Source organism: Balaenoptera borealis (assembly GCF_965194805.1).
Source record: "Balaenoptera borealis genome assembly, chromosome: 17".
Lineage (NCBI taxonomy): Eukaryota > Metazoa > Chordata > Mammalia > Artiodactyla > Balaenopteridae > Balaenoptera > Balaenoptera borealis.
Window position 1 is genome coordinate 67,952,368 of NC_138876.1, and position 12,497 is coordinate 67,964,864.

At 41.9% G+C, this 12,497-nt stretch overlaps 2 protein-coding genes across 3 annotated transcripts in view; one reads left to right on the forward strand and one right to left on the reverse strand.

Moving 5' to 3' along the window:
- Nucleotides 1-9,850, forward strand: part of LACTB2 (lactamase beta 2) — a 42,920-nt gene extending 33,070 nt beyond the window's left edge. Inside the window, exon 9 of one of the 2 annotated variants that reach the window (XM_082363534.1) lies at nt 9,363-9,850. The gene's annotated coding sequence lies outside the window, so the exon portion shown is untranslated. Of the gene's footprint in view, nt 1-9,118; nt 9,159-9,362 lie in introns of those variants that run through there. The other variant, XM_082363533.1, reaches the window with a different exon arrangement.
- Nucleotides 1-12,497, reverse strand: part of LOC309614806 (uncharacterized protein) — a 31,954-nt gene that overhangs the window by 15,718 nt on the left and 3,739 nt on the right. Inside the window, exons 2-5 of the mRNA XM_082363665.1 lie at nt 12,186-12,241; nt 11,329-11,465; nt 9,846-10,021; nt 7,531-7,591 (exon numbers count right to left, since the gene is read on the reverse strand). Of these exons, the coding sequence (XP_082219791.1) occupies nt 12,217-12,241 (25 nt within the window). The 3' untranslated portion in view covers nt 7,531-7,591; nt 9,846-10,021; nt 11,329-11,465; nt 12,186-12,216. The remainder of the gene's footprint in view (nt 1-7,530; nt 7,592-9,845; nt 10,022-11,328; nt 11,466-12,185; nt 12,242-12,497) is intronic.

The window sequence follows — 12,497 nt, forward strand, 5'->3', positions numbered from 1 at the left end:
CCACCAAGTATCTGCTTTGTGTGGGTACTGGGCCAGACGCTGGGGATACAAAGGGGAACAAAATAGCATCTCTGCTCTCAAAAGAAGCTCATCTGGTTGTGGAGACACTCAATATGCAGTAGCAGTCAGTCTGTTTGGAGTAAAGGAAGAGTGTGTAACCTGGTTGGGTTACAGAAAGCTGCTTAGAGGAGGAGCCTAAGCCCAATCTTGAAAGACGAGTCAGTGGCAGCCAGGTGACGAAGTTAGGGGTATCTGTTTGGGAGATGAGAAGATTGTTCTAGTTGGAAGAAATAGTGTATGCACATAAACAGAGAGGTGGCAAAGCATCACATGGTTGAGGAACTGATTTATGTGACTAAACTACACTGTATGGTATTTGTGGGTGGAGGTCCTAAGAATAAGAAGCATCTCATGGGAACACAAACTCACAGGAACCAGTGTGCTGTCATCCGGCCACACAGGATGGATATACACAATTTAGCAATTGGAAAGCAGGTGGTGGTCCGGGACAGGACTAGTAGTATTTTGTTGTCTCCTCAACAGCGAGTTTGTCCCCGACCATGATAGTAATTTTGCTCCCCTTTTTGTTTCTATCACTCCAGCCAATTACTTTACCCCCGTTCAATACACCCAGAGATTGTGGATTACTCATAACTTCTGCTTACTCATTTTCTATTTACTCAAAAGAGTTTTTGCATTCTCCTTATCATCACCTCTGCCCTCTCCCTGTAATACTTTAGCTTCTGTTTTGCAACCACTGAGTAACTCTCTAGGTGTCTCAGATTCAAATCTCCCCATTACAAGAGGACCTGACTGGTGTAATTAATCTTCTATATCCCTTTTGGAGAGCTCTCCCGCCATCCTGTCCTATATGTTACTGACCAGCCCTTATGGTAACTGCTCTAGACCAATCATCTGGGACCAGAGGGGTCCCAGGAAATTTTATCAGAAGGGTACCCCATTCGACAGAGGCAGTACACAGGGTAAGCATTCTGAGATGGCCTTTTCAGCACGGTAGGGGAGGGAAAAAAGCCAAAGGAGTCTCAAAGGTAGTAGAAGACAGAGTAACAGATATGAGAAATATTTAAGAAGAGGAATAGAATTTAGGGACCTATTAGGTCTTGAGGGATGGGATCAGGTGGAAAGGAAGAAGCCCAGTAGAACTATAGATTTCTGGCTTGGGCAGCTGGGTAGTTGCTGAATTGATAACCAGGATGAGGGAATACAGGAAATGGGGTACATAGAGTGGGTAAGGGAGGGACAATGCATTGTACTGTACGTGTGAGTTTGAAGTACCAGGGAACATCCAAAGAGAGATACCTGGTAAGCACTTAGATATACAGAGCTGGGGCTAAATAGGTAGGCTATATTTTGTTGCAGGTTAGTGTAAGCAAAAAGGAAAGTTGGTTGGCACAGCTCACCAACCTGAGAAGGTTGAAGGTGAAGCCAGGTTTGTGAATAAGAATGAAGATTTGGATCCCGTCAGTACAACCCCAAACATCTTTTTTTTTGGGGGGGGGGGGTCAGAACCTCCACAGCAGACTGGCTTCTTCCCATGGTGAAGGTTACGGGCAGCTGTGCGCTCATAACCAGCAGGGAAAGCTAGTTCTTCCAGCTTCAGTTTGGAAAATCCTAGGGGAAGGACTTGATGACTTGTACTGGCTCATTACCCATACCTTGGACCAGTCCCTGTGGTCAGGGAAACATGAGGTTCTGTATTTGGCCCAGCTTTGGTCACACGCCTGCCCCTGTGGCCACAGTGGGTGAGATCTCTTCTCGGATGGAAAAGACGCTCAGAGAAGGGTTCGGGACCAGTACTGATTCCTTCATAAATAGCTCTCCCTTCTTTCCAGTGTGTGTAAAATAGATGATAAATAAATCAGAGCTCTCTGCGGTAGCTCATTGGATGCCCCGGCCAACTCTGTGAAACCTGAATCTTTTCTGTGTGTTTCTGGGAGACTTTCTATTTTTAAGTTATTTGCAATTATTTTCATATGTCCAGGTTGTCACTTCAAGGAAAAGTAAAATTAATAACCTATATGGGAAAAGAATCTGAAAAAAGGATAGATTATATGTATAACTGAATCACTTTGCTGTACACCTGAAACCAACACATGATAAATCAACTATACTCCAATATACAATCAAAAATTTTTTTAAAAAAGAAAAAGTAAAGTTGACTAGTAGCAGGGAGGCTGGAATCCTAGAGAAAATGAGAAAAGATTTAAGTGCGGGTGTTTCTTAACTCCACCAGTGCTGAACTTCTGCTCCCTCTCCCTTGCCAGTCTCCCGTGCTCACCAGTGCAGTGCACAAGCTTAAATCTTGCTACCAATTTCCAGGCATTGTTGGAGCAGGAAAACTCATCAGTCTTTTCCCCTTTTCCATTCGGGGGGGCGGGGGGTGGCTTAAAAGGATACTTGGTTTTGTTGGGGAAAAAAGTTCCATGTTTGAAATACTGATTGTGAAAGTCTTAGTTCCAGCCGCACTGATGCTGGGCCTTTTGAAACATTTGGAATTGAAGCGGAGAATGGAGGAGGGGCCTACATAACTGTATTTACTTGTGTATGCAGGCAATATCTCTGGAAAAGCACCCCCCAAATTTTAAAAAACAGTAACATTGGTTACCTCCCAAGAGGAGAACTTATGGGTAGCTGAGGAACCGGGGATAGGACCGGAAACATCACAATCTACCTTTTTATATCTTTGGACTTTTGAATTATTTGAATGTATTGCTTATTCAAAATATAAATAATAAAATGTCTTAATCAAAAGAAAAGGCCTGAGTCTGTCTCATAGAATCTACTGGGCTAGTCCCCCAGAACAGAGGGGAGGTACATGCCCACTGGGAAAATGATAAGTTGACCTGCACCCCAATCTACAGAGAAATTTAAGAAGGCGGTCTGGGTTAGAGAGAGATTAGGAAGTCACGGCCCTGAGGTTGCCATGAAAGCAATGGGTAAATGTACACAACCTTGGGGTGGGTACAAAGGAAGAGAATTGGCAAGGATGATTAAGAAAGCTTGATCAAGGATAGGATAATCACTGGGAGAGAGGCATCCAAAAAGGGACAGTCAACAGTGTTAAATGAAGACTCTTATGTGCTGTTTATGCTTATTTTATCCATTACTGAATTATATAACATTAAATTCTCAAAAAAGTGGCTGCTGCTTACCAATTTTATCCTGAAAGACTGCTCAAAAATGCTAAAATTCTGAATCCCCAGCAAATCCATATTAAAAGCCATTAACATTATAGGCAGTTTTAAAAAGCATATTAAGCATTATTGTTTGAAGATTAATTTTTGGTACTGATTTATGGCAGATGGATCACATGTGTATTGCCACTCCTTTCCAAGAGCCCCCCAAAAATATATATTAAGTTTACAGAGGTACAGATAAAAAATAATAGTAAAAGATATAAACCTGAGAAGACCGTGGAAGAAGAGATTGCAGAGATTTTAACCAAATTTTGAAAGACAGAGGATAGAGTCAGGGTAGTGATAAAACTATAGCCAAAAATTGCTGCAGGAGGGAAGAGGGCCAGTTCATCCTAACAACCCCTTGAGAAGATGAGGAGTTGGAGGCACCAGATACTGCAGAAGGTAGATACTGCTCTGCTCTAAAAGTGGGATTGGGGACTTTTCTGGTGGCACAGTGGTTAAGAATCTGCCTGCCCAGGGGGTGGTGGTGGTGGTGTGATGAATTGGGCAGTTGGGATTGACATGTATACACTGATGTGTACAAAATGGATGACTAAAAAGAAACTGCTGTATAAAAAAAAAAAAAAAAATCCGCCTGCCAATGCAGGGGACACGGGTTCGAGCCCTGGTCCAGGAAGATCGCACATGCCTCAGAGTAACTAAGCCCATGCACCACAACTACTGAGCCTGCGTTCTAGAGCCCGCGAGCTGCAACTACTGAAGCCCGCGCGCCTAGAGCCCGTGTTCCGCAACAAGAGAAGCCACTGCTATGAGAAGCCTGCGCACCGCAACGAAGAGTAGCCCCAACTCGTCGCAGCTAGAGAAAGCCCACGCACAGCAACGAACGCACAACACAGCCCTAAATAAATAAATAAATAAATAAATAAATAAATAAATAAATAAATAAATAAATAAATTTTTTATTTTAAAAAGTGGGATTGGTGAAAGGTTTTTTTTTTTTGGCTTCACCACATAGCATGTGGGATCTCAGTTCCCTGACCAGGGATTGAACTCACACCTCCTGCATTGGAAGTGCAGTGTCTTAACCACTGGACCACCAGGTAAGTCCCCATAGTGAAAGCTTATTATGTGCAACAGACCCCAGTGCTACACAGCCAGCCAACCACCACCCCAAAAAAGAGACTGAAGTTTTATTCTTGGAGGTGAAAGGCAGAAAAAAATTAAGCAAAAGTCAGAACAGTAGACCTCCATTCCCCTTTCCTCACCTGTCCCCAGAACAGTAGCTTCCAAATAGATGAATGCCAGGTAGAAGATTGGAAATTTCCTCTCGAGAGAAAGAGAATGATCTAGAGAAAAAACCTGCACAAGCCCTGCTCACAAGACCCTAATCTCATCAGAGACCTCACTTTGAACCATTCTTATAAAACCCCTCATCAAATCTTCCCAGGTTGGGGGGAAAAAAAAGAAAAGAAAAAGAAAAAGAAGAGAAAAAACCTGCATATACACAATATACATTGTGTTGGGTTCTCCAACACAATGGCCATATCTCCCCACAATCTGACAAATCCTCCCATACACCCACCCACATATACAGTTTCCAATCAGTATCTCTTAATATAAACAGAAATCAAACATCAGAAATGATGGAGCAAAATAAGCAAAACTACAGAAAAAAGTCAATGTAGAGGAAATTTTTTTTTAATTTTAGTATCTTTAGAGAGATAAAGGAAAGTATTATAATTTATAAAATAAAAAAGATTACTGTGAAAAGTAACTGTGAAAAAGTCTTGGAAAATAAAAATATATAACCAAAATAAATAGAACGGTTGGAAAACAAAGTTGAGAAAGTTCTTAGAAAACAACAACAAAGATGGAAAATAGAAGAAAAAAGACAGAAGACTTTAAAAGGAAACCAGGAGGTACAAAATCAAAGTAATAGGGGTCCAGAAAAAAAAGAACTGAAAATAGGCAGAAATTAACAAAGAAGAAATACACGAAGATTTCCCAGAACTGAAGGACATGAGCCTTTCCATTGAAAGGGTCTACTTAGTGCTCAACAGTGTAAAAAAAGATAAAACAATGCATACCAAGTCATACCATTTCAAAATTTCAGAACATCAGAAATAAAGAGAAGCCCTTAGAAGCTTCCAGGCTATGGGTGTGGTGGTAGGATTGGGGGTTAGAATCACTTAGAAGGGAGCATGAAATCAAAATGGCACTGGCGGGCTTCCCTGGTGGCGCAGTGGTTGAGAATCTGCCTGCCAATGCAGGGGACACGGGTTCGAGTCCTGGTCTGGGAAGATCCCACATGCCGCGGAGCAACTGGGCCCGTGAGCCACAATTACTGAGCCTGCGCATCTGGAGCCTGTGCTCCGCAACAAGAGAGGCCGCGACAGTGAGAGGCCCGCGCACCGCGATGAAGAGTGGCCCCCGCTCGCCACAACTAGAGAGAGCCCTCGCACAGAAATGAAGACCCAACACAGCCATAAATAAATAAATTTTAAAAAAAAATTTTTAAAAATAAAAAAAAATAAAAAATGGCACTGGCTTTTTAAATGTAACAAGGGGTTTTAGGACATAATGCCTTCAACTATGTGAGGGAAAAATTATTTGTGTCCTAGAAGTTTATAACCAACCGAATTATCAGTCACGTGTGCAGGTAAGGACTCAAAAAGTGTATCTGCCATGCACCTCTCTTTAGGGAACTGCTGGATAGTGCACTCCAGAGAAACAAGAAGAAGGAAGGCCCAAAGGTGCAACAGAAGATCCAATACAGAAAATTGTCAAGAGTGAGTTCTAAGGGAATTCCCTGGTGGTCCAGTGATGAGGACTTCACACTTTCACTGCCAAGGGCCCAGGTTCAATCCCTGGTTGGGGAACTAAGATCCCACAAGCTGCACAGCGTGGCCAAAAACAAAAAAGGTGAGTTCTAAGACAAAGGGGTCTCCAAAGCCTGCTCCATATTGGAGGAAGAGGAAGAGGAGGCTTCAGAGAGCGATCTCCGGGGCGGGGGGAATGAAACATTATCTGGGATGGTTGAGGCTTTGGGGGAGAAAAACTGCTGGTAGTCAGACAACAACTCTAGCTGAGCAATTGAAACGACAATCAGTTAATAGAAAACTATACTGGTGGCGGAGGGGGGAAATGAGGCAATTATTGATTCCAAAAAATAAGAATGATGCTAGGAAAGAAATAAGTATGAAATACTATCTGACTCTTCAATTTTACATAGGCAATAACGTAAACGCTGATTAAAAATTGCGTTACAGGATAATGCAGGAAAGGAAATGGGAGGTCGAGAATGCTAAATCGTCACCTGTGATGATAGAATGTCAATTCTATTACCCATTTCTTCCTTTTAGTGAGACCAACATCTATTCTAATGGCATATGATGCAGCCCATGCTTTTAACATTTTCCCAAGGGTTGAAGAAAATTTTTCACTGAAAGAAGCTCTCTGGTTTTATACCACAGAAGTGTTCCCAGCCTACTTTGTGGAAGCAGATTAATCCTGCTTCTTTCCCCTGCTTCAATTTTCAAAAATGGTGAACACGCTGACCACAAGTGGTGTATCTCAAGATTTTATATCTAAACCTGAAACTCTAAGGAATATTGTTAACCATCCATTCTCGTGGTGCAGAAATATGGCCTTGAGCCACTTCCATCACTATCAAGTGGGGTACTTATTACAAGTAAGCAAATTTCTGGTCCCTAACCAGATCTACTGCATCAGAATTCCTGAAAAGGACCAAGGAATATCATTTTTCCCATTGACCCAGATAGTTCTTTATTCACACGAACAGAATTATAATTTAGTATTATGTTGTTGGTTTTTATTTTATCAAAGGTCAGTGTGAGATCCACACATATAAAATCTCTACCTGGGACTTCCCTGGTGGCGCAGTGGATGAGACTCTGCGCTCCCAATGCAGGGGGCCCAGGTTCGATCCCTCGTCATGGAACTAGATCCCACATGCATGCCGCAACTAAGAGTTTGCATGCCACAACTAAGAAGTCCGCGAGCCGCAACTGACCTGGCACAACCAAATAAATAAATAAATATCAAAAAAAAAAAAAAAAGAATTCAATGGAAGAAAGACATCAAAAAAAAAAAATTAAAAAAAAAAAAACTCTACCTGTTTTTTTTGTAATGCTATTGAGGGCATTGTGTATTTTATTATTCAGTGTTCTTCAGTGCTCATGGAACGAAATCTCTTTCAGATTTCAGAGCTAGAAAAAAAGTTTTTCTCTCCTATGAACTGGTCTATTTCCTTTATGAGACTAGGGCTTGTCAAATTTGACTATTAGAATCACCTGGGGAACTTTGAAAACATGCACGGCTTCCCAGACCCCAAGCCAGACACACTCACCAGAATCTCCAGGTTAGGGAGGATCCATGTGATACTGATAACTCACCATGTTTCATACACTCTGCATCGGACAAACATCTAGTTAATTCAGCATGTTCACATTTTGCCTTGACTTCCCGGAAGCTAGTCTTATAGCAATTTTTCTTGGAATTCAATTTTTAATATAATCATTGTCCTTTTCTTCCCCCATTTTATTACTTGTCTTATTTAGTATGTTTTTAAAGAATTTCAACTTCAGAGGAAATAATTTCTAATAATACTGTCCTTTGGACCAGCACATTCCTTGCAATAGCATTTAAGCCTAAAATAAATCCGTTATTAGGATTAAAGAGTGAAAGAATGTTGTGAGCTTTTAAAAGTTTCATCATCCAGAGTATATGGAGGCTTCGTGGGAAATTACTGTTAGAAAAGTACTCTGAAAACCACTGTTATTAAATGCTATATATATAATTAAGATCCTGACCCCCTTTAGTCTCTTCGCTACGGGCACCTTCAAGACTAAATTCGTTGCTCTTCTTTCTTTTTATTCACCACCTCAAAGAGCTAATCCATTTTAGTCGTGTTAACCATCATCACCAAATGTATACTTGAGCTTGAATCTTTTGCTATCTGCAGGAACTCTTCACGTAGCTGTCTCCCAAAGTCCAGACATCAATGTGAAGAAACCCAGTATATCTAAAACTGAACTCTTCTGCTTACTCCACAGTCTCATATTCCTGATTACCTCTCCTTCCCAACTCACCATTTGGGTAAATAGCGTCACCATTCCCCCATGTCCCCAGCTGAATCTGTCCTTGGTCACTCCTATTTCTTTCAAGCCCCACACCATTTAGCAAGGCAATATTTATGCCATAGTTTGAGGATGTAGATGCGATCTGAAGACCAGAGGAAATGCTGGTGGGTGTGAGAGATGCCCAGGAGTGATAAACTGCCTAGGAAATGAAAGGGGCTTGAAACCTATCATTTCTCTCACATAGTCTCAGGGATTTATCCCCTTTCTCTTTTCTTCCCTGGCCTAGCGCTCATTTCCTGAGTTAAAATAAACTACTACTAATTGATTTCCCAGTATGTGGCCTATTCCTGTTTCCATTCATCATGGTGGTGGTGGTGATGCTTTAGTAATATTATTTGTCCAATCAATTCCTCATCTATAGGAAAAGAATGATAATGGTACCTAACTCAATGAGTTGTTGTATTAAATGTTCTTTGTGTTTATCACAGTGCTTGGCACCCAATAAATATTAATTGCTATTATTTTGTTGTTAACAGAACACATTCACATATTCCCTTATAATTATTTCACTTGGACTTAACACCAATTAAGCTCCATAAAGCACCGTATTTACTTTTTAGTAAAATCTTACCATAACTTTTAAAAATTCACATTCTTCATCTTGGGAGTTAACATTTAATAGTTGTAAAATCTTAAACAAGTTATTTTACCGAGCCTCTGCTTCCTTATTTGAAGTAGGGGAAACGTTATGTTCCTGGTTGATATGAGATTAAAATTAATAATGTATATAGCAACAGTGTTTGGGGGACTGCAAAGAACTGTACACATTTTAACTGTTTTCACTTGTGCTGTAAGCTTTGTCTTTGAGCACAAGGGCTGATGCAAACAAGGAAACAGCTCCAAAGAATCCTTGGCCACCACCCCCAAGACCTTGGTTCTACTAGGCACTGAGCCATACACCATTTTTCTGATGGCTACAAGACATCATGTCAGATCCACCAGTCACAAATTCCCTGAGGTATAAGACCTTCTAATTTCAGAAGCAGTTGAGCAAAGCATTTTGCACAGAATGATGCTCTCATCATTTCATTCTCCTCAGGTGGAAGTGATCTACTGGGTGGCCTCCCTGGCAGAGGCGAGTCTCCAGTTACTTTGCGAAGCATACCCCCAATCTGCTGCTGCTGTGTCCTCATGTACCAATCTCCCCAGGAACCGCTTACCTACCATTTTCCTGTCTGTTCATGAGAACTAAGACCCTCTTGAGGTGAAGCAAATTCAAAGTAAGACCACTCCTCTATCTGTGTCTGCTGAGTTTATTTCAGAAATCCATCCTACTACACATCTTCAGAGTTATTGGCTGTTTCCTGAAATACGAGTCATCTATTCTATCCCATCCATCTATTCTTCTCATTCACTCATGGTCATACTACTGTTGGATTTTTCTCCCCTGATCCAACCACCTCCTGCTGTTCCTCTACCTTTAGAACCTTCCCGCCATGTGCCCTGGGACACCTATGTTGGTTCACGTTCTTATTTGCCCAACACCCCTTCCTCTGCACCTTCTAATAATAGACACACTTACCCTACCCATGGGAAATGCATGTGATCAAGATAGGCCGCGTGACCCAGAAATGATCATACAACCAAGCCAGCTTTGTCTAGGTCTTCCTTTGGGATTGTTCTGATAAAACTTGCAAGTGACAATGTTCTCTGCCATGTAAATAAAGTCCATTGACTATAGGGAAAAATGAAGCCAACCTGAAACAAAAGACAGAAAAAAAGATACACTGAGAGAGAGTTCTGATGAGGTCAAGTACCTGGTGCTAGCTCCCAAGATCCACAGAGCGTCCCAGTTCCCCAAAGCTTTTCTCTTGAATCTGCTGAATCTTGTGAATCCTCTTTTCAGTCCCTTGCAACTAGGAGAGTTATAATAAGATAATCCACTCCAGTATAAAGAAACCCCCTACATCCTCCAACCCTGCACCAAGCATTCCCTTGACCAGTTGCTTAAACTGTACCCTAGCCCTCCCCTCAAACCACCAAGCCTCTTTAGTGGGGCTGACGGTCTCCTCCTGTCCAAACCCCTCCAGGGCCACCCTGTTCCTGTGGCCATCTTTCCCTCCACCCTTGTGGCTGTCACTCCCCTCTCATTCCTTCAAAACAGGATTGTGGCTCACAGTCTTTCTGGCACTGCCCTTCCTGATCTCATCACAGCGGGGAAGAACCTCCACTCAGGTCCATGACTGCTTTGTCTCTGCTGACCTTGCCTTGTCCCTCCTTCGTTTCCGTGTGAAAAGAGGTGTCTCCTCCTATGTAAAGTTAATCCTCTACCTATGTTCTGGAGGATCCAAACCTTCAAGACCTCAGTCCATCAATTTTCACACCTCTCCCCATCTCCCCAGTGTCTTCAACCTCTTCCTCTCTTCCCTTTTCTCGTATCTAAACATGATCAACTGTCGCATCATTCAACAGCAAACACAAAACCTACCTTAACTCCCTGATTCTTCTTTAGTGACCTACCCTGCTCTCTCCTCCCCTTTGAAGCTAAACTTCTTGAAATCACTTACACTTCCTGTTTCCATTTTTACACTTTGCATTCACCACTTTCTGAAACTGATCTCTCATCTATCAGAGAAGCATTAACTCAGGCCCTTGGTGTGCTAAACAAAGTGAACTAAGTTATAGTTTCAATAAGGATAGACACTCCATCTTGGGTTCCTTAAGCTTCTAGAGGTCAGAAGATCACAGTCCTGCCCTTAGGGGGACCCAAGAGTGATCTGGCTGGGTCACAGCCTTTTCATTACCAGTTGGCTCTCCCTCCAAGGGTGACATGTCCTCTCTTGCCAATCTTTCCTAAGAGTAACAACACTGCATTATAAATTTGGCTTATAGTTTCCATAGCAGTAAAATGTATACTCAAGAAAATTATATCATTTCCAACTATTAAAGCAATGATTTCACTTCCTCATAGAAATACAATTTCTTCCTCACAAGACAAGTGCAATTTTATATTCTTAAAATTTACTATAAATGATTTAACAATAGCATGTAAACAGATAAATGACCTGTTTTTTTTTTTTAATGGGCGTTGTGTTTCCATCAGAGCAGGAGCCAGTCTCTTCAATGGATTAGGTTGAGAATCATTGCTGTCTGGAAGTTCAGGGTCATCCTGGTAAGTGAAGCTCCTAGAGCCCTATTTATACTGAAACAGAATGGGTTTGTCAGACAAACAGGTTGCCAGCCCTGGGACTTTGGGCAAATTACTTAACCTCTCTGAGCCTCAGTTTCCCCATTTTTAAATTAGAATAACAACTATTCATAGGGTTTCTGTGAAAACTAAATGATGTAACTTATGTGAAAGCAAAATATCAATACCTGGAACACAGTAGTCATACAACAAATATTAGTTTCTTCTTTTCCATTCTTTTGTCCCCTAGGAGCTGTTGAAATCCAACAGTCCCATTTTAGTTTTTCCTTTTATTAGGCACATGCTTGTTGTACTTACTTTCGCATCATCTCAGAACTGTTTTTTTCCTTTTTATATATATCTTGTGTGACCAACTAGAGATAACCTCTTTGAGGGCAAAGATTGTCTCTCCGTTTCTTTTATATTTCTCATACTTACAGCAACCCTATGCCACAGATTTTCCTGGATAGACCCAAATTCAAACAATCTGCTTTTTGTCCTTTTTTAAATTATTAAAAATATCCTGAGAATCCCAACATTTCGGGATCCAAGCTACATTTGCGGAAACATCACTTACCCACAGGACAGTGTCTGTACACATAGGAGTCAGCACCACGCTGGACACACAATAATAGCCTCCAGAGCTGGACACACCTGAGCAATCAGTCTGCTTAAGAGAGACCTCCAGAGCCCTGAGGGCCTCCTTAGACCACTTTCCCCACCACCATGACCCACCTTCAGAGGATTTAATGGCAGTCCTCCCTCCCTACAAGCTTCTGAAGCAGCCCATCCTAAAAAGGAAGCTAAGATTAGAATTGATTCCCCACTTTCCCTAAAAGACCATCTGGATAGTTGCCCCATGCGGCAGGACCCTTCCCACCTTAGTCCCCTTGGAGGCGAACCTCCAGGTCATCCACCATCACCACATTCTCTCCCCCTCGTGGCTCTTCGTCCCCTGATTTGACTTAAGCTAACCTCCCGCACCCTTCCACTGCATCCCCTAGAACCCCATTTGTGTCATCAGCCAAGCCCTCCACAGCCTCCACC